Raw genomic sequence first — 22,804 nt, 5'->3', positions numbered from 1 at the left:
ATGGAGAACGACCGGTTACTGTATGACGTCATTTGACAGTATATGTATCATCCCCACGACAAGGCGTTTTTCAGAGTGTTCGATTGCTTATGATTGAATCAAAGAAATGGATTTGATTAATACAGGGAAACTGACAAGGAGGCTAACACAAACGAACTTTAGCCTCTCAAAGCACACACGCACTCACTTCACGCATGTAGCTCGCACAAAGGATAGGCAATCCCAAAAGTACCATAACGAAAATCTATATAAAATATTTACATATTACCAGAGAAGTACGTACTCACACATTACTGTTAATTAAAAAAAAGTTAATATCTTTGATTATCTGGCCTGTATACGAAAGGAGCCTAATGATGCCGATTTTGCGAAGGCGAAAATGTTCCCGTTCCAATTAAATTCTAGAAGGGTTGAATTTTAGAATTCTAAGACTGTCCTATCATAATCATTTGTTGGTTGGGTATTGGTCGAATAACGAACGATATCGTCGTCGTGTTTTGTATGCATATAATTCTTAAAGAGGCATATAACATACGACTGTTTGACTATATCCTTATTAGTTGTTAATGAATATGTAATACAAAATCATCACTAAATCTGTTATCTTCATCCTCAGTCCAGGATCAAAAAAACTATAGCAAGGAACTCTGACAACCTGAAAGATAGATCAGTTTCCTCTACGGTAAAAAAATAACTATATTTTCCCTAGTTGGTGAATGGGATCAATGGAAGCAGTTTATCTTGTGTCTTCATGGAAGGCATGGAAAGTATAACTTTTAGATCGTCGACATATACTGTGGCTTTATATGGACCAACCAACCAATTGTTTTTCCACAAACTTTAGTATTAACGTTTAAGAGCATATCATTAAAATTCTTGAATTCAATATGGCAATTATGATTAATAACAAAAGGTCTCATATAAGACGCAATAAAAAAAAGTTCTTCAGCTCAAATTTTTTCTAGAGCAGCCATTTTAAAAATGGGTGAATTTCGCAGTAAAAATTCTCAGAAATCTGAAATCTTTACCTGTTAATGATTATTTCCTGAACTTTTCGGAAAAATTCAATCGGACAAAATTTAAATCAGTATTTCTTATGGATAGTTACCTAACGGGCTACATATTCATTTTGTTACTGCATAACATACTGGCTCATCAGTGGCTGCCATATATTTTATCCCTGACTCAGCTTTCTATACACAGGGGATGTTTCACAAGTATATTTGTTCAATTGGCTGTTTGTTCCCTTATATGAGGAGAGGATGTTTCTGTGGAAATATATTTTATTAGTTTGAGTTCCATTTCTGTATCCTATATCTCGATTTAACGTCTACTCGTAAGAACGGAAATAATGTTAAACGAGTTGACGTTAAAAGATGATTTTTTTTTCTTTTGCCCATGAACCTCTTGATTTGTTTTATTCAGGATAAGGTACTGCTGTACGATTGCTTATAAAATTGAAACATGGACGGAATTTCAAATACTTCCACACTTGCCTTCAAGGATGTGACTGTGGCTATTAAATCAAAAATATTACTGAAGAACGTGTCTGGATTTGCATCGAGTGGTGATCTGCTTGCCATTATGGGACCCACAGGTGATAGTTTATTGTCTCGCACATGTTATTAAATCATTAACCAATATTTTAATATGTTCATAAAAACTACATAAAAATGTATGAAATAATCAATAACATATACATATTCTCGTTTTATCTGTCGTTACAACTTTTTTTATATATACATGCAGATATATAGATAGTTGCTTTCAAACGTTCTGGCCACTTTGATATACCATATAAAAGTAAGTTATTAATCAATTAATCAAACAAACCTGCGATATTGATCACAAACACATTCTCTATTGAATCATTAATCGCTCGACGTATATCGAGAACACTGTGGTGAAGTCTCCCCACGATATGCTGAGAGATTGCAATATTCACATCACTCCGAAACTTTACATGTATTAAGGAAGGGACCAGAAATAACAAAGATCGAGACAATTTCTTTTACATTAGTTGTTCCAGGTAACGATTTAGTTTTCCTTTCCATGAAGAATCTTTGGTAAGCTTTATCGTATATTGTGCTGAAGTTTTAAAGTGTGTGTAATCTGAACCACTAAAATTTAAGAAAATGGCGAACAAAATATTGTGATAACTATACGTTTTGAGAACACTGGTAATGCTCGAATGTTCAACAAGCGTTGCTTGTATTCATTTTGTCTTTAAGATTCAAAGTAACATACATAGGTACCGACCTATTGTTAAGATACCCAAACCAAACCAAACCATTATTTCAGGAAAAGTATAAAGCCATAACAGGTATGGATTTTGATGCTGCAACAGAAAACTCGTTTACATATTCTGAATTTGTGTCACTAGCATTACGAATGGTAAGCATGCATCAAGGATGAAATCCCATTTATGAATCAATAAGTTCCTCAATTTCTATTGAATAATGTCCGTTTGCAGATATTGTTCTTGAAATCTTGTGATTCACTACACTGTTTTGACCTTCTCAGATGACTTGGTAAATTTTAGTCATAGTTTATATTGAACTATCCACGTACAAGGTGTGATGTCAGAATTACACCACACGAATATAGACTAAAGACTGCAATCTCTGGTAAATCAATATTAATTTCAATATTTATTTCGCGAACAAATCACTTCAGACATATTCGCAAATATACGACTTTAAATTCCCGATTTATGAGTTTTTAGAATCAAGGACTCCGCAAGACTATTATATCGGTAACAGCTTGCTTGGCCCCCATCTAGTAGTTTGTTTATACATCTACACACTTACAACTGTATTTGAATGATTAAGGCCACCCTCACAGAGGGTGACAAAACATTTATTAATTATGAAAAAGTGATAATAGAAGATTATGATATGGAATCACTCATACATATATAAAATATCACTTTGATCAAACATAAAATAATAAGCCAATGTGGGGTTAACCAAATAAAAACCGCCAAGGATTATAATCGCAATTGTCTTTACTTTTCGCGTATTAATTCGAAAATAAACTCCAAGTAAAAATTAGGTGATTTACAGTAAAAGATTCAATCATTTATGCATCAATCATTTCAATCACTGATATGTGTATATATAATAACAGTTCAATTTCGAAGTATTCATGTCGGTTACGATAAATATTCCACGTTTTCTTTTCCAGGTGTTGGAAAAACAACTCTTCTCAATGTACTGGCAGGAAGAATACCATGTCACTCTGGAGCAATAACTCTGAATGAATCTCCCTTTAATAAAGCACTGCGACGTCGCCTTGGCTACGTATTGCAGAATGATATTTTTCTGTCCAACCTGACACTATGGGAAACTCTATACGTGAGAAATTATACAATGATTACAAGACATTTAAGTATAGTATGGTGGTAGTCATTTTTAGGTTCGGTGGTCAATATCAATGTAACATTTATTCTGTATTGCTACTACTTCATAATGATAACTCTCAAAAATCAGGCTTTCAATGTTTGGTATCTTGTTAGTTTTTTTGGTTTTTTTTAGGGGGGGGGGGGTTGTTTTTTGTTTTGTTTTGTTTTTGTTTGTTTTTTTAAATTAATAAATCATTATGGGAATTGATAGTTACGGGTGTAATTACTGAGACGAGGTGTTCTCTCCAGTTTACAGCGATGATACGGCTACCAGATGAAATCCCCAAACAGGAAAAGATTAAGGAAATCAACAAAATAGTGGATTCCTTCGATCTACAGAAGTGCTTAAATACAGGTTAGAATTATCGTAGTTACAAGATAGCGTTCATAGCACTGCAGAATACTTAATATGTAGAAGTGTAGTTATCAATTGTGAATTAATAAATTCGCATTAAGAATGAAATGAGCAAATAGAGGATTTCTTTAGTCTACAGAAGTATTGACTGCAATTTTCAGAAACATTTCAACTTTTTAGCAATAAGAATGAACATTTAAAGCTCACAAACTAAAGCATAGACCGAAAATGTATTACCATGGAGATATTTCCCCAGTTGATATTTAGTCTACATTGTAACTACTACCGCAACACTGGAGCTGTATGGTAGTACTCGCATAACATACTCGCTACCATCATAATGATATGGTCATGTTTTCCAGTGTTGCCTTCATTTGCTAATGTTTCAATTTTAGCTATTGGAGATATTGCCCATCCTGGTTTATCTGGGGGTGAGAAGAAGCGAGCGAGCATTGCCTGTGAATTACTTGCAGCCCCCGACATTCTTCTCATAGACGTGAGTTTAAGTCTTCATTATGCTACAATATTAACGACATGCATTTAAAATATATCCATCCTTGCATTTTCTAAAGAGAGCAGAGCTAAGATTGGCTAACTATTTATGTTCCTGTTTCTTCAAAGAACGGACAATAGTAAAAGTAAAGATAATTCTTTATGCCAAGTCCGACACAGTGATTGTCACAACATTGACGATTTGGTATAGCCAAAACATGTCAGACTGACCACAACCTTGCAATCATCTGGTGCATTCCGTGTTTGATGCAAATGACTGTACAACTTTTTAGTTGCAATGTACAACAAACTGTTATTCCAACTATCAGAAGAGCATAACAGTTGCCTTTTTGTTTTGTATTTTAACATAAAGTCATTTAAGGACGGTGTACCATATGTGATGTATGCATGTAGTGTATGTATTTTGGGAGTCTCTGATATGTTCCCCTTGGTCTTCTTGTGTTCTTTACTCAAACGCATTGGACATAAACCATGGTATATCTCACTCGGTCACATTATGATTGTAACAGACGAACCAAACCTGCTGAGCGCGAGGTAGTAATGCAACTACCATTTATATAGGCTCCGGTATGGCTTGATCAGGGAACAGAATCCAAAACTTTCCTCACAAGGGTGAACGGTCAACTAAAGCGTATTAGTGATGTAGTCTCAAGGGATAACAAACTTGCTAAAAGGAAGATAAAAGAAAATATTCTAAATTTGGTCGTATCTTACGATTATGCGATGGGGCAACATGTACAAATCTTACGCCCTACCTATAGGTCCCCAATACCTCAATATATAATCTTCAAGTCTTTTTACTGTAACTAATCAGTGTGTCATACATTATCTTAGGAGCCAACTTCCGGCTTAGATTCCAGTACAGCACATAGTTTGATGGTACAGCTTAGAAAATACGCGTCAGAGCATAACAGGACAATAGTAGCCACTATTCACCAGCCCTCCAGTCAAGTATTTAACTTGTTCTCCACCTTGATGTTGCTCAATGAAGGGAAGGTAAATATGACACAGAAAGCTCGGACATGCAATGTTGATGAAATAAGATAAACATTTGATATTGAAAATATATAGCTGTTTAGTTACTTTTCGTTCTTTAGATGGCGTATTTTGGACCAGCCAATAGGGCAATAGAGCATTACGCAGGTCTTGGGATCACATGTGGTCAACATCAAAATCCAGCCGACTTCCTCTGTAAGTGAAGTTAAACATCTAAATGTGATATTGTATGTACAGTGCTTAAGAACACAATATAATTTAATATACTCAAATGCACCAGCTACTTTTATAATCATATAGATATTTGACAAACATTGGATAATAATAAAGTTAAAAAAAAGACTAAACACAAAATGTTCTTAGATACCGTTCATACTAACATACTTTACATAACTGTCTTTATAATAAGGGTTGTATTACATCAAAAGATGTGATATATTACATAGTTAAAAAGAGCAGCCAGTCAAACAAATCTATGTTGTCTTCAACTTACATCTTGTTTCTCTAAATCTGCTGTTTGAGGCATTTTTAGTCGGAAACCAGCATAAGATAACGTCATATTTAACATTTCCTAACAAGGTTGTTTTCTAGTCTGTAGAACACTTCCAATCATTGTCCATTTTTCTAATGGGTGTCAGTGCAATAGTCCAGAATATCTGACACGAGGTACTGGTAGTCGACCGATGTTTTATTGCACGAGGCCGAAATGAGAAAATAGACATTGAACATAGCACGAAGATTCTGTGCTAGGAAAAAGTAGTTCAACTACTGAATGCAGATTTCTGAGACTAACTCCACAGATAAGTATTGCTATATTCAGACGTCATAATGGCATTGCATTGGAGTATTTTTAAAATAACTGAAATAACTCCCTTTATGCCATATTGGTGTAATACTATAGCCGCTATTTACATTCCAAATTCCAAACAAAGCAAATAGAATGTACGCTGTTATAGACGCATAGCTGGTCAATTGCATCCTATCCATTCCATCTCACAAAAAAAAATTGCTGATTTATAAATCTTGCACATACCACTTGTTGCTGTTCATGACCATAACAAATTTATGAAAATTTATAGAAAACTGAATATAGCGAATACACTGACACTTTTTAGCTATGTCGGAATAGATATTTTTGTAAGACAATGTATAATTCTGAAATTGTATCTACTTTGTTCCATAAAGTGAAAGCGTTGTCCGCGGATGTGATCAAACACAAAAATGAGGGCGACGTAAGGGGAATTCAAAGGTAAGATGTTGATAGATACCGTTTGATTTTAAAATACCCCATATTATACCCCACGACTGCCGATACAACAATGGCTATTTTGACATTATTTTTTAAACAGTACGCATTGCAATCTGTAAAATTATTTATTCAATAATCTGTGTTACATGAGCACGATTTGTTCAGATTATGTAATTCGATAAAATAATTTGTATGAAAATATTTTTTGCGGCTGTAATGTTTTGAAGGAAACATTTTGAGATGAAACGTCATACGTGTTTAAATCTCCTGTAATTGTATATGTTTGATTATGATTTATTGAGACGACCCTAAAATAATCCTTTATCTTTTGTCTTCTTTTTAAGTCAGCAACAGCAGGAGGAGGAGCCTAAACAGAGTGGTACATGCGGCAAACACAATGGTACACTAACCGACACAGATCGAGGGATAGGAACGACCAATGTTGAACTGATGCAAGGTGTGCAGCTAGATCGGGATCATGTAATAGACCAACACAATCACTTTCTTCAAGTTTCTGTAGTCATAAAACGTATTTTTATTATAGATTTATATATGCAATTGTCATTGACCTTATCGAAAGTAGTTAATCACTTGACTTTTGCAATCAGATGAATATAGAAAAGTGAGAAAAGTGAAAAGTCAGTTCTGATGTATAAAGTTTTACATGGCTTAGCTCCAAATTATTTGAACAATTTTGAATTTGCCTCTGCTGTCCAGTCAAGGTCTACTTTAGCATCGTCAAATAATTTATTTTACATTCCTGCTTTTAAAACAAAAATGTTTAAGAGATCTTTTACTTACCAGAGTCCATCTACATGGAACATTTTACCAGAACATGTCAGGAATTCTACGTCACTATTATCATTTAAACAAAATGCCAAAAGATTTTTAATTGACTCAATTTAAATTATACCAGTAATAGCTACTTTATCAAGACCCTTTCTGGCTATTACTTATATGCTCATCTGTGATATTACATGTTTTTATTTCTATTTTGTAATATACTGTATATATTATGCTTTGTAAACTTGACCAAAAGGGAGACGAGTCTTTGACTCATTTTGTTATCAAGTTTTTAAATAAAGACTTTATTATTATATATGAACTGTAATGGAAATGCCGGGTTGAATCATTTTGGCGTTTATTCGTCTCCTCTTCGTATTTAGACAATCAGTTAGATCGTTTTTGATTTTTCAAAACCTCCCCAAATCATTGTTTTTTTCTGCATCTTTGATTCTAGTATTCGTTAGTTACATAATTTAATCATTTTTTTTAATTGCAGTCGCGGTCAAGCTACCCAAATGTCATACAAATGATGTCAATAATGAAAGAGAGGAAACTCGACGATGGCCCACATCATTATGGACCCAGTTTAACATGCTCAGCTGGCGATCCTACAAGCAGTCGAAGGGAAGGATACTGGACAAGTTTGAGATTCTGCTAGCTGCCATGACAGCTACTTATGTCAGCGTTTCGTTCTTTCAGACAGAAAATTCAGCTAGCACCGTCCGCGATAAAATGGGCTTGGTAATAATCTCTATTTATATCAAATAAAGAAAAGTTATTAAGATTTAAAGACGGTCTTTACGGTCGGATGTTGAATTGATAGCATTAAAACGTTGCCATAAATGACATGCCATCTTTTTACTACACCAAAACAGTCTTGCATCTTCACGTTGTTTGACAGAAGTGGTATTTCGTAAATATATAAATTTAAAACCAAATGATGATTTTTCAAGTGATAAAAAATCTGAGATCGTGCATCAACAGGTTTTACGAAATTTTAGCTTTTAGAGAGAAAACCTCGAGTAAATTCAAAACAATTGTTTTTTGTTTAATGAAAATATCTTTGAATTTCACAAGTGACTGATTCGATTAAATAAATTGGCAACTAGTCCAGATCTCAGTTCAAAACATAGTTGTTAATGCAAAATATCTGTATAACCCACCAGCAATTGGTTGTACGACAAGGTAACCTTATTACCTTTCATTATTTGATAAGTGTATTAAGTGATTTTGGTTTGGTAATAATTGAACGTATTGTCAATGAACGAACTAAATATAAATGAAAAAAAAGGAAATAAGATATTCACATTATATTTGTTGTTTTAGGTGATGATTTCCCTCATTTACTGGGCCTTCAGAATGTTTGTAATGGCTATCTTGGGATGTGAGTATCAGAAACGTTCTTACGCAAATATTTAAGTGTTTAATTATGTTCTGCACGGGTCTGTTTACTTATACGTCTGTTTCTGGTACTATCCTGTGTTACCCGGACAGGAAGCTCTGATGACAGATGTGTTAGTCCTAGGGGTTAAACAGTTGTTAGATAGAAATCTTAGAGATTTAACGTTGTTAGATAGAAGGCGAGCTTTGATGACAGATGTGTAAGCCCTTGAGGTTTACTGTTGTTAAATAGAAGGCGAGCTCTGTTGACAGATGCGTAAGTCCGAGAGGTTTACCGTTGTTAGATAGAAGGCGAACTCTGGTGACAGATGTGTACGTCCGAGAGATTTACCGTTATCTAATGAAAGATGTATAAGTCTTAGAGATTTAACGTTGTTAGATAGAAGGCGGGATCTGATGACAGATGTGTAAGCCCTTGAGGTTTACCGTTATTAGATAGAAGGCGGGCTCTGATGACAGATGTGTATACGTAATCCTAGAGGTTTACCGTTGTTAGATAGAAGGCGAGCTCCAATGAAAGATTTATAAGTCTTAAGAGATTTAACGTTGTTAGATAGAAGGCGGGCTCTGGTGACAGATGTGCAAACCCTAGGGGTTTACTGTTGTTAGACAGAAGGCGAACTCTGGTAACAGGTGTGTAAGTCCCTGGGGTTTACAGTTGTTAGATAGAAATCTTAGAGATTTAACGTTGTTAGATAGAAGGCGAACTCTGGTAACAGGTGTGTAAGTCCTTGAGATTTACCTTTGTTAGATAGAAGGCGAGCTCTGGTAACATATGTGTTAGTCCTAGGGGTTTACAGTTGTTAGATAGAAGGCGAACTCTGGTAACAGATGTGTAAGTCCCTGGGGTTTACCGTTGTTAGATAGAAGGCGAGCTCTGGTAACAGATGTGTAAGTCCTTGAGATTTACCTTTGTTAGATAGAAGGCGAGCTCTGATGACAGATGTGTAAGTCCCTGGGGTTTACCTTTGTTAGATAGAAGGCGAACTCTGGTAACAGATGTGTAAGTCCTTGAGATTCACCGTTGTTAGATAGAAATCTTAGAGATTTAACGTTGTTAGATAGAAGGCGAGCTTTGATGACAGATGTGTTAGTCCTTGAGGTTTACTGTTGTTAGACAGAAGGCGAGCTCTGGTAACAGATGGGTAAGTCCCTGGGGTTTACCTTTGTTAGATAGAAGGCGAACTCTGGTAACAGATGTGTAAGTCCTTGAGATTCACCGTTGTTAGATAGAAGGCGAACTCTGGTAACAGATGTGTAAGTCCTTGAGATTCACCGTTGTTAGATAGAAGGCGAACTCTGGTAACAGGTGTGTAAGTCCTTGAGATTTACCGTTGTTAGATAGAAGGCGAACTCTGGTAACAGATGTGTAAGTCCTTGAGATTTACCTTTGTTAGATAGAAGGCGAGCTCTGATGACAGATGCGTAAGTCCCTGGGGTTTACCTTTGTTAGATAGAAGGCGAACTCTGGTAACAGATGTGTAAGTCCCTGGGGTTTACCGTTGTTAGATATAAGGCGAGCTCTGATGACAGGTGTGTAAGTCCCTGGGGTTTACCTTTGTTAGATAGAAGGCGAGCTCTGATGACAGATGGGTAAGTCCCTGGGGTTTACCTTTGTTAGATAGAAGGCGAGCTCTGATGACGTTATCACCAGAAGTTTACCGTTGTTGAATTGAAGGGAAGCTCTAATGATAGAATTGTTATTCCAGGAGGATTACAGTTTTACATCTGATGGAAAGCTCTGCCTACAGGTTTGTTAGTCCAAAAATGCCTTAACGGATTTTGATCATTTTATCTGAAACACCCATGTGTGAAGGGGAGCTAATTGTGTTTAAACTGTTAATCTGAGTCATCGAGGCTTCTTTCAATAAAATTTTCTCAATAATGTCTCCTTTTTGTAACTTGGGAAAAACATTTTTTTTTTTCAAAACAGTGCTGCGTCTTCCATAGGTTGTTATACTGAAAGGGAATCGTCTGGATCATATATATGTCTTATATGTTGGACTACTTTCTGTTATGTTTTATTATAAGTTCCTATCACCATAGAGGCAGCGGAAGGGGACACAATAGATAAATACAGATAAAACGTTTTAAAACAAAAATCAACACAATTCATCTTTGGAACAAATATAATTGCCGGTGGGCGATAAGTTCTATGTTGGCTTTTGCTGACTCTATCCGGGCTTCGAACTAATAATCCTAACACTGAACATTCTCGTGGATCTTTTTATGAATAGCCATTATTGTTGTAGCCATTCCGTCAACTGTTTATGATATATTTTCCTGGATAATGGAGCATGATTCACTTTAGACCTATATATACGGATTTTTTTCTCTTTTTGTTTTGACAGTTTACGATGAGCAGGCTGTTATTCGTAAGGATCGAGCTGCCGGAGCCTACCGATTGTTGGCATATTACCTCGCCAAGATAACCATCGAGATTCCCCTAATCATCTTCGTTCCCTTCCTGTTTAACACTGCCGTGTACTGGCTGAGCGGACTGGGAGGGGTGGACGGTTACCTGGTGTTCGTTGGTATCGGTACGCTGAATTGCTTATTGACACAGGTATATATCAAATGCTTTAACATAGTTATTGAGTAATAACTGTTTTGGTATGAAATGGTTCTGAATCATCGGTCTGGTAGCTTCATAGATACGGTTATATATTGGTATATAGTTAATAGTATATAGAGGATATCTAACAGTGTTTTCAGTAATACCTAATATATTTCACGAGTGGGGCTAATATTTTGATATTTTTCACGAGTGCGCAGCACGAGTGAAAAATATCTAAATATTAGCCTCACGAGTGAAATATATTTGGTATTACTGAAGACACTGTTAGATATTCTGTTTATTACATTTTTTATCAACGAAAAACCTTCCCCGTATGCTAACTAGGCCTACAGCGATAATTTGTAAACAAAAAATGTAGTTCCCCCTGTCCAGGTGCGGAGATATATGTCGGGCTTTCTGATTGGTCAATTATTTTTGGTATTTTCTAATCATTATGATGATTGGTCAAATCAGCAAAAGTGATATTTTTCACTAGTGATAAATATGATATTTTTCACTAGTGACAAATATCACTTTTATAGAATGAATAATTTTTGATATTTCACTGGTAAAAATGTAATAAATATAGTATAGTGTTGTATTCATTATTTCAATCGTGTGTCCACGGCTCGGTTATAACCAAAACAATGACGATAATCCCTATTAATCAATCATTTAAATAGCCTAACAACACAAGAATAGTCAAAATCCTTTTTCATGTATCTACACTGTATGTTTAATGTGTACAAATTGATATACACAAGTCACTGCAAAGAAGGGAACTGCGATTTCAATAATTACGTACCTTTATTTTTCTTGACCAAAAACTATCAATCAACATATTTCCACCATTAACCAACGAATTCCGTCTATCTGGGTGTTCATTCGTGATTTAATTTGTAAATGTTTTTAAGAATATCTTGGAAATTAATCATAAGTTTAGACATAGATGAATGAACTTATATTTTAATTAATTTTCTCGCTGAGTTAGTGTCCTGTATTGCACATGTTGTATATATCGTTAGCTATACGCTTCTGACGTTCAAAAGCAGAAATGTAAAATTATAATTCTTTTATCTCATATGTTTTATATCAGAACTATTTTGTTGTGATTGTTCCGTTTAGAGAGTGGCACACGTCCTTGGCGCGGCGATAAAGGACCCTAAACTTGGCATTATGACTGGAAACGTAATCTCAATCGGGGGACTGGTTCTAGGTAATCTCATTAGTATATATCGTAACAATATCAATGTTCTAGGTAATCTCATTAGTATATCGTAACAATATCAATGTTCTAAGTAATCTCATTAGTATATCGTAACAATATCAATGTTCTAGGTAATCTCATTAGTATATCGTAACAATATCAATGTTAAGGAATCAGTTATATACGTGATGCTTGTAATAATCATTCATGACATAAGTTAAAAACTTGACATTGCATTTGATGGAGGAGTTTATCTTCAAATGTGTGTCTGTAATATACATCAGTCATCCAATATTGATCCAGATTGCAATGTTACCAGTCCATTATAAAGCTGCCTTTGTAAAAATTGTCTTGAAACTTGTTTCTCATTCTTGTTTGTATAATTCATATGTTGTCTATATATCGTTAAAAGAAAACTGACAAATAGAACACACTTTAAACTAAGGATGACCATGGAAATCTGTTTTTTGCTTATCATATTCCATTGCAATACTAAGGATGGCCAGTTTGTTGTCTACGTATATAAAGTTATCTAAAGTAAAGCCGTTGGTTAAAATATGTATTAAAAAAAGTAGTAAATTTGCTTGGGAAAAATAACTTCAGCTCTGATGACAACGCATTCCATGCAATATTACATATCATAAAGTAATAGAATCAAATACATCCTCCTTAATCAACATGGTTATCTAATGTCAAGAATGGCGACACGTTAAAATTCAACAAAATACCTGTAAAGCACATGTATAACTTATTTAATAATTACAGCTGTCTGTAGTTTATATTTACACCTATGACAGCAAAATGAGCAGAAATTCAGTAATCACATTTCTATATTCGAATGTTACCAATGCCTTTCAATAACATTTATTAGATAGTATTCGGTTTAACCAAACTTCATATCGCCCTGTAACAAGGGCCATAAATGTATTTAATACTTGTGTTATAGAAAATTTTAGAAACACAAAGCTTACTTATGATACTATCTTTAATGTATACAGGGGGTTTCCTCAAGGTCCATCCACATGATTGGCTGTTCTGGATGAAGTACGTCACATTATTCCACTACCCCTACGCCGCTACTTTGACATATATACTGAAGGACACACCTGACGTTTGGTGAGAAGTTCATTTACTTCATGTGATAATTATGTACCCTGATTATTGGAGACATATTTCCAAATATAAAATTTCTGTAACTACTGAATCATAGGATCATAATTTGTAATATGCGTCTGAAAATTGTTGTCTGGAAATTTATTGTATGCGTGGTTGAATAACAATTTTCTCCATAGTGACCGCGTTTTTAATTCATTAATTGCGGAGGTTAGAATACTTGTTGGGTAGCTCTTGAATTAACATGAATTAATCATTTCTTGTACGCTTTAAAATAATCATTGTGTATAATTCAATAATACAATTATTTGAGAAGGGCATATCAGCCATTCTACCATGTTTGCTATGCAACGCCAGTTTTGATTGGTTTAAAACCATGTATTATTTTTCAATAACCCACGCTCGTGCCAATAATACACGGTCGGGAGTCACGGCTGTAACAATTTGATATATCTAATATTCACCCGATTAATTTAAGGTCGTCATAGCCTAGTGGGCTAATGGGTTAGTCTTTCATTAATTTTTATCACGACGCGAGTTCGAATCCTACGGAGGCCCACTTTTTTTTCTTTTTTTTTTATCCCCCTTTTTTTATTTTCAAAATCAATGCCATATGAAAGATGCTCTTGATCGTAGTACTGTATTGCCTGTATATTTCATCAACAAATAATGTAATACTCAAGAAATAAATCACAAGGTTTTCTCGGGGTTCTTTGCTGTTTTCCTATTAAAAAGAGGTCGATCTAAGAACTAAACAGTACATGGTAGAATAGAAATAATCAACTTTGACTCGTGTATTGTTGCAGGATATACAATATATACGATATTTACATTTGTGTATATTGGGTAAGGTAAGGTAATATGGTATCTAATCAGTATTTACCTCTCTAAAAGGTAAACTAAAAAACAAAAACAAAAAACATTTCATTCATTATCGTTACCTTATTTTTTTTTCAAATATTATTTTTTTCTTCAAAAATTAAGTACATGTAGTGATCGAGCATATATTTCAGGTCAATTGCTAAAAACGAAATATAACCAGAAAAAAACACACTTACATTTAGATATAATTATCCCATTCTTTTCTGTTGCTATTCCTTTCATTCTCTTTCACATTAGCTACTTGTGATAAGCTTTATTGTGTAAAATGTTATACAGATGTAACTTCTCATTTTCTTCTTCCCAAACTTTATTTTACACGCAAGCAGGCATCCTTTTCAGTTTAAAGCAGGCATGTATATTTTCTATTATATTTTCCAGGTGTAACCAAACAAATGCCTTTATCTACTCGAAGTGTCTTGGCAACACGACAGAAGTCCTGACGTCACGTGACCTTCTGATAGAGATCGGCGTGGAACTACCTATCTATTGCTACATCATGACCATCGTGTTCGCCATCTTGATATGTTATGTGATTGGTTATTACGCATTGAAATGGAAACGAGTATGATGACGATTCAGCAAAACTTTTCACCTAGTCGTTGCCATGACTTGTTTGATTTTAAGCAAAATCGCCATTTCCTTTTCCTTCAAACTGTTTAATATCTAAACTGTTTTCGAATAAAAATTCATTTTCTAGTTAAAGCAATCAAGTCCTTGACCACGAGATCAGATGTAGACTGGGCCCCTGTCTCTAGAATATTAAAATTATAGATAAAATTAAGCTTTATGATTTTGATCCCTAGTATATGTCTGATCCTAAGTTTCAAACTAGGGACAGATAATCTAGTATTAGAATTTAGCTTGGTAATTCTTAATAAAAAAACTTAGGGTCTGGTGGCCAGTCTAGATCAGATGTAGAAAACTCACACTCGTCGGCGATGTTTTAGTTCTGATCATTTATGCAAGGATGCTATAAGACGGATGGACAGACAATGTCATACCATAACACGTCCGGCAAAGACAGACATGAATAAAGATGCAATTGAATAAAGATCCTGGATATACTGCACGTTGACAAATTAAATGTAAAAGAAAGATTTACTCTCAGACTTTTTACGATAACAAGGTCCATTTAGGTGATCAGTTGTTTTCTATTTCATTACAAGCCACCTAATCAATCAATATTGGGATCGGGTCAGATTCATATCATCAAATACGCCTAAGGAATATTTGCAAATTTGTTCGTCAGCAGCAAACACCTACCTTTCATACTGTAGGTGGAATAACATGGATAATTCTATCAAGAAAGGCGATTTTCACGGTAAGAAAACCGGACTCCGAAAGTAAGGCATATAGCCCACTTACAAATCGCCCCTATTTATTGTTTTAAGTTGTTTTGGAATAGTAGTAGACAATCATTTATGGGAAAATGTTAATTCCGTTCTTCATGATAAATATGAATATCACAAATACGTACCGGGTATCGTATATATGATATCATAAAACATCTATTTTTAAAACTATCTGATAGATGCGAGGTTGGCTTTTAAGTCTGCTATCATATATTTCATGTTCAGATGGATTTTTAACGTATTCAATAATTTTCTTGTTTCATAAAGTCTGAACACGACACTGAGGATAGGACAAGGTTTTGTGATGTGTTCCATTGCGGTTATAATCTATCTAATTTGACACCAAAATAAAGTCCATCAAAAGAATTTTGCACACGTGTATATTATTTATCTCTGTGGACAATCTTACCACCAGATATTTACTGTTAACGTGAAGAATTCAGTTAGTATATAGCTACATGTACATCATGGCTGTTGCCTTGGATTTGAAAAAAAAAAATCCATATTTGGACTCACCCCTATGTAAATAAATACATTATCAATAATATTATATTCACGTATTATTTCATTTTTATTGTGCTATAATTTAAGTATCTGAGATGGACCGTTGGTGTAGGAGTGGTACATGATAACGCATGCTTCATCAGTTGGTGAAAGTTACTATGACTACCAGTCTGACATTGCGTCCAAATTATAGTAACGTCAGAAATGAGACAAATTGTCAACAAGAGATGCTGAAATTTACTGCCAATTTCCGGAAATTAACGGGCCTGCTTCAGGTAGTTATGAAAGGTTTCTTCACAATTCAATTAAAAAAGATTAAGTTTTTTTTCAAAAGTAAAGAAAGAAAATAATGATTGTTTATGGACAAATAATGCAGATGGACTACAGGCGATCACAAAATATCACCTAAAACATTGTCCCAGTGACCTAAAAATTAATGGCCTTTTAGGTCACCTGAGACACTTGGAAGGGGGTAGTTTCACAGGTTGTAATGCTCTGGCTCATCAAGATAAGCAAAATCATCAAGGGCAATAACGCCGCTAATAAGGGGGTAAGGGGCATAATTTTGGTATGTGACACTCCAGCTCATCTAAATATATATTTGTTTTAAGTATGGAGAGCTCAACACCATATGTGCCCGAAGTAAAATCATCAAAGGGGAATAACTCCACAAATAAGGGGGTAAGGGGCATGATTTTGGTATGCGACACTCCGGCTCATCCAGATGTTTATTTGTGTCAAGTATGGAGAGCATGGTTCGGGTAGTATTGGAGTTATGGTCCAGACAAGTAAAATCATCAAAGGGGAATAACTCCGCAAATACGGGGGTAAGGGGCATGATTTTGGTATGCGACACTCCGGCTCATCAAGATGTATATTTGTGTCAAGTATGGAGAGCCTGGGTCAAGTAGTACTGGAGTTATGGTCCGGACAAGTAAAATCATCAAAGGGGAATAACTCCCCAAATATGGGGGAAAGGGGCATGATTTTGGTATGCGACACTCCGGCTCATCAAGATGTATATTTGTGTCAAGTATGGAGAGCCTGGGTCGAGTAGTATTGGAGTTATGGTGCGGACAAGTAAAATCATCAATGGGGATTAACTCCAAAAATACTGGGGTAAGGGGCATGATTTTGGTATGCGACACTCCGGCTCATGAAGATGTATATTTGTGTCAAGTATGGAGAACCTGGGTCGAGTAGAACTGGAGTTATGGTCCGGACACCATATGTGCCCGCCCTCCTGCCCGCCATCATGATAACATAATACGTCCCGTCTTTTGTCGGGTGTATAAAAAAACAAGAGATCCCAGAGGGATCTTGGCGCCCACCATTGAACGATCTTTATAGGTTCCATGTCAGATTGATCTTTTCTCTATTTTTCCCTTCCTTTTACTAATCTGTGTAAATTGAGAAACATCCCTCTAGTACTTTTCAAACAAGGGGAAGCTATATATGAAATTTGAGAAAGATCCCTTCAGCACTTTCTGAGAAATAGCGATACCAAACTTCAATTATCAAAATCCAAGATGGCTGCCTGTCGGCCATGTTGTTTTCCGATTGGTCTAAAAATGCAAAATGCATAACTAGGCACCAAGGGGAGCCTACATATGAAATTGGAGAAAGATCCCTTCAGTACTTTCTCAGAAATAGCGATAACAAACTTCAATTGTCAAAATCCCAAATGGCTGCCTGTCGGCCATGTTGTTTTCCGATTGGTCTCAAAATGCAATATGCATAACTAGGCACCAAGGGGAACCTACATATGAAATTTGAGAAAGATCCCTTCAGTACTTTCTGAGGATTAGCGATAACAAGAATTGTTTACGGACGGACGGACGGCGGACCACGGACGCAGGGCGATTTGAATAGCCCACCATCTGATGATGGTGGGCTAAAAAGTGAAAATAGGGGTGTGGGCTTATCACTGGTAAAATACGGTAATCCCTGTAACCCAGCATGTTTAAAACTTTGAACACGTTTGAACCCTGTGACCAGCAAAGTCATTCATTTAACAAACTTTGAAGTACAAAATTTAATGTACTTCATCCCAGCATGCCACTGGCATAATACTATGGTCTTCCTGCTATTGTTATATAGAGAAGATGTTTAGAGTTCCGAGCACACAGATTTGACACTCTTGACATTGAAATTTTGAACAGCTTTGGTAATCAATATCCATCACAGCATGCTACTGGCTCAATATTAAAATCTGGGTCCCATGGTTATTGAGAAGTCATTTAAAGATTTTAAACACATTTGACCCCTGTGAAAGAGGGGTCAAGATCATTCATTTGAACAAACTTGACAGCCCTTCATCCCAGCATGCTACTTTCCCAATATCACAACCTAGAGTCTCTTGTTTATAAACTAGAAGTCTAAAATATCAATTTCTTAGGGATGCTCCAAGATGGACCAAAGGCAATTAGGATAGGTCACCTGAGACTGTCTCAGTTGACCCAATAAAAACAACAAAATCTTCATTTAGTTTCTTTAACTTAATATTTATTCCATACAGAAAAGTATTTGAAATATTGCTGACAGGACAAACTCTAGCTGACATAGTTACAAAGGCAGTGTTTGTAATGATTAACTCCTGCTGAAATTTGTCAATCACTTCACTTTCAGGATACACAAATATTGACCTTCATTCAGAATATTTAAGACTTATTTTACACAAGATCATGTCAGAGTAGGTGTTAAACTCTCACAGTACACACTGTTACGGTAGTCACTCATCATTTGGATGGTAAAATGATGGTAAAATATCTAAGTACCATATTTGACCTAGTATGAGCACCTGCCCTTCCATCTGTACACCTTTCTAGAAAGGAAGATGAGTATGATTAATTGAAGTCTCATAAAAGTGTTGTTTCTCACTTATTTGTCAATAAAAACTTTCCATTAACCAAAGACTTCCAGTGAAAGGGAAAAGCTTTATTTCCAAAACAAATCTTGAGATCTTTTGTTCACATGGAAATTTGTCCAGGCAAGTAGTTTAACATTTACTGAAAATGAAGAGATTTACAGAAATAGCACAAGCATTTCTACTATATAAACCAACAAATAATTTATGAGGTTACAATAACATCAAAAACACATGATTCATGTAAATACATGTACCAAATAACGACTCCATACAGACAACTTAATCACATACTGGATACTAGCATGGTTTCTTGTATAACTAACAACCAAACAAAGCAAAGGGAGGTAATTTGGAAATAACATTCTCTATTGATAACAAATCAGTGTTATATCCCTAGCCTGAAATATTCAGTGAATCAAACTTGTTCACAAGAAATAATTTGGGACTAAATATTGATGCTTTTCTTGACGGATACCAAGTGTGTTGAATATCCAGAGGATAAAGGAGAGAAATTTACAGTGATCTAGCGTGTACCAACACTGACATCCAAAGAGAATGCCTGGAGGTGAAACTAAGATTACCCTATTATATCCATCTATAGGTTCCACAATGACCAATGTGTTTCCTTGTACTATAGATCAGAGCATTCAATCAAGAGAAATTGTTTGCAGTGTGTTAAATACTGCAGTGATTAATTATTTCAAACACAAAAATAATCTTGTATACACCAGTGAAAGCATCAATGCATCACAGATTTCTTTTATAGTAACTTACAATGTTCAAATCATTTCTTCATTTTTAGTTTCAATTTATCAATTTAATTATATTTCTCTCACACAGAAAAAGAAATGATCAGTGAAAACTTGTGTCTATGCAAATCTAATTACACAATGTACATATTTTACTTTATTACCAATTTTTGTTTTCAAAAAGGAAGATCTCTGTTTATCTTAAGAGAAAATTTCAATACTTTAATGCTGTCAGATTCACTGGTAACAGGTCAAATTTACTTCACCGTCAGAAAATAGTGATGGAGTTCAAGGACCTTTTTCTTTCCCTCTAAGTATTACTAACACATGTGCAGACTGTTAATCACCCAGGATGTTCACCACACTTATATTCAATGACAATTTATACACAAATATACCAGGCCCATGAGGTTCACAGACTATCTTCCTAGCTACTGTAACAAATTTCCCTCATTTCAAGTCTCTTATTATACTAACCTTTAGTAAATTAGATCTGTCTGTGAAACTTGGACCCAGATGTCATACATACAAATACACAGTACTGATAATACCAGCCATTCATATGTACAATGAATTTGACAGGAAATGATACAAGAATACTAACTATTAATACAAATTCTTACAATCAAAATAATTAATTCTGAATATTTTTCAGGATGTTTTTCTTGACTTTGAAATGTTCTTTCACAACTGAAATTCATTCCTAATTCTAATCCGTAACATTTAAGGCATGATAATCGGATATAAGTTGGTTGCAGGACTTTTAAAACAGTTCAGCATAAATATACATAATGCTATTTCCACTGACACAAATTAAATACTGTTTAAGCTCATAAACAATCTCACATAACAATATTTTTCACCAAATATAAATTGCAGAACCATAAGGGCACAGTGTATAAACCCAGAGACTTAGCAGAGTGATAAGTACATGTTATGGGGAGACAGATCCGAAGGCAACCCCCTCACATCCACAATGGCAAATCCAATTTTATAATGAAACCGTTTTGTCTAAAGTCAGAGATCACGGTGTACAAATAAAGTAGACAACAACAGGTTTATTAGTAATTCGAACGGAGCAGCAGTATATTGTAATTTTGGTTTTTAATTTTAAGTATTATCACCATAGATTGATATAAATGAAGTTAAAGACATGTATATTAATTTGGATATCAGTTTATGTAGTCCTCGTGTAAACTTCCAACATTCCGATGGTTTCCAAGTAGATGAGGGTGTAGAACACGAACACATCAACAACATATCCCCTTAGGACTCGATTCCTAAACCATTTCACGAACATCAACACATTCTAATATAGGAGGTCTTTGTGTATCAAACTAATAAGGTGTATTCTAGAATTCAGAACCTATTGGTTAGGTGATTTTATTGTTAAGGCTATTTTTGATTGTCATTAATTAATAATTTAAGGTATAAACGCACCAGATCTATAAAACAGTACAATTAAGTTTGTTACTGTGTTGCAGAGTAGATATGAGCTATGAGTTAAACCACTTGAAACAGATGGTCTGTATGTATTTGAGGATTCTGTGATACGAGATTCATTACATCGGAGGAAAGGCACCAACAGTCTCAATCCTAGTCATAGTGACATCTAAATATTCCCTTTCATCTTCACTCCATTCATATTGTACAAATAATCAGGCCAGAATTTCTTCTGATTCTTGAATTCACTTTTTCATTTGCCATCAAATAAACAGACTGAGATCTCATCAACTGCTCAGTCAGAGAAATGATCCAAACTTTCAAGACTGACAACACTGATTACAACCGGTTTAAAATATGGAAGTCAATAACATAATGATTGCAAAAACAAATATGTATAGATAAAATGGCTGACAAAGAGAGTTGTAGGTTTTGTTTGGTTATGATGGACCCTACAAATCCATTTCTACTCTCAATATATATATATATATATCAAATGTACAAATTCAAATTTTAAATCCTATTTTGAAATTCAAAAAGTCTTTGTTTTGTTTATATATCTAAGTTGAGTACAAGCTGGACATGCTACTTTTCTGATTGGAGACAGTTAGCTCTACAATCCCTGACCTTGACCTTGACTTGAAATGACCTAGACCTGCTCCACAAACTAACAATAAAAGCGGCAATCAGTTACTGCTGCATATTCATGAAATAAAACAGACCCATCTCTGTCACTCATGGCCCCTGTAACCCCGTTATCCAGTGTTAAACCTGCCGTGTTTACCAGATGCCGTCGGATCTCCCGCCTGGTGGGTTTAGCGTGCGTGTTGATGGTTTTCTAGCCTGTTTGTCATCATATTGAGCACCTGTTGAGAAAACGAAACAAAAACATTTAGTTCATGTAGTTGGAATAAACTGAATATTCCAGACACCTCGGACAGAAGCCAAAACCAGGTAACATGTTCCATAACCATGCAGCTGTTCAACCACACCTGTTAGTGTTAATATCTGTCCTACATCTTCTCTGAATGAGGTTTTGATGATTGAAAATGAAAACATAGATTTTGTCTCCACATTTCCCACAATTCAAAGCTTTTATGATGGGAAATTTACTGACTGGAAGGAATCACCTAGCTTTACTTACTCTGAATGATCAGGAGTACTACACACTTCCAATAGAAGTTTAAAACAGCGAACAGAAGCAACAAAATTTGAATGTTGGTTCCTTTCTACATAGGAAAATATAAATTTTGTGATATGTTTAAATTCTAAAAAAGCCTTAACATTTTCATCTTTGAAAATGAGTGGATTCCTTGTTACATCTGAATATTTACTGAACAAAAAGAATTTAAAATATTAATGGTGCAAACCTAGGGTCACATTTAATTCTATCTCAAAGTTATCTCCCTTCAGCCTCAAGTTCTA

The 22,804-nt window shown here is 35.0% G+C and overlaps 2 protein-coding genes across 9 annotated transcripts in view; one reads left to right on the top strand and one right to left on the bottom strand.

Annotated features, from left to right (window-relative positions):
- The first annotated feature begins 1,457 nt into the window (after positions 1–1,457).
- LOC117335996 (ABC transporter G family member 21-like) lies at positions 1,458–16,180 on the top strand. Its single transcript, XM_033896302.1, has 14 exons — positions 1,458–1,597; positions 3,187–3,356; positions 3,653–3,758; positions 4,154–4,254; positions 5,106–5,267; positions 5,369–5,462; positions 6,453–6,516; positions 6,861–6,973; positions 7,799–8,043; positions 8,629–8,686; positions 11,055–11,269; positions 12,386–12,476; positions 13,466–13,583; positions 14,841–16,180. The coding sequence occupies exons 1-14, from the start codon at positions 1,465–1,467 to the stop codon at positions 15,028–15,030; spliced, it is 1,860 nt and encodes a 619-aa protein (XP_033752193.1). The 5' UTR covers positions 1,458–1,464; the 3' UTR covers positions 15,031–16,180.
- Positions 16,181–18,801: 2,621 nt separating this feature from the next.
- LOC117336006 (dihydropyrimidinase-like) overlaps positions 18,802–22,804 on the bottom strand; it is a 97,283-nt gene continuing 93,280 nt past the window's right edge. For all 8 annotated transcript variants that reach the window (XM_033896320.1, XM_033896319.1, XM_033896318.1 and 5 more), the window contains one exon: positions 18,802–22,245. In XM_033896320.1, the coding sequence (XP_033752211.1) occupies positions 22,160–22,245 (86 nt within the window). In that variant the 3' untranslated portion in view covers positions 18,802–22,159. The remainder of the gene's footprint in view (positions 22,246–22,804) is intronic.

This window comes from Pecten maximus, chromosome 10 (genome assembly GCF_902652985.1).
Source record: "Pecten maximus chromosome 10, xPecMax1.1, whole genome shotgun sequence".
NCBI lineage: Eukaryota > Metazoa > Mollusca > Bivalvia > Pectinida > Pectinidae > Pecten > Pecten maximus.
Note: the sequence above shows the minus strand (reverse complement) of the source record. Positions and strands in the feature narration are given on the sequence as shown.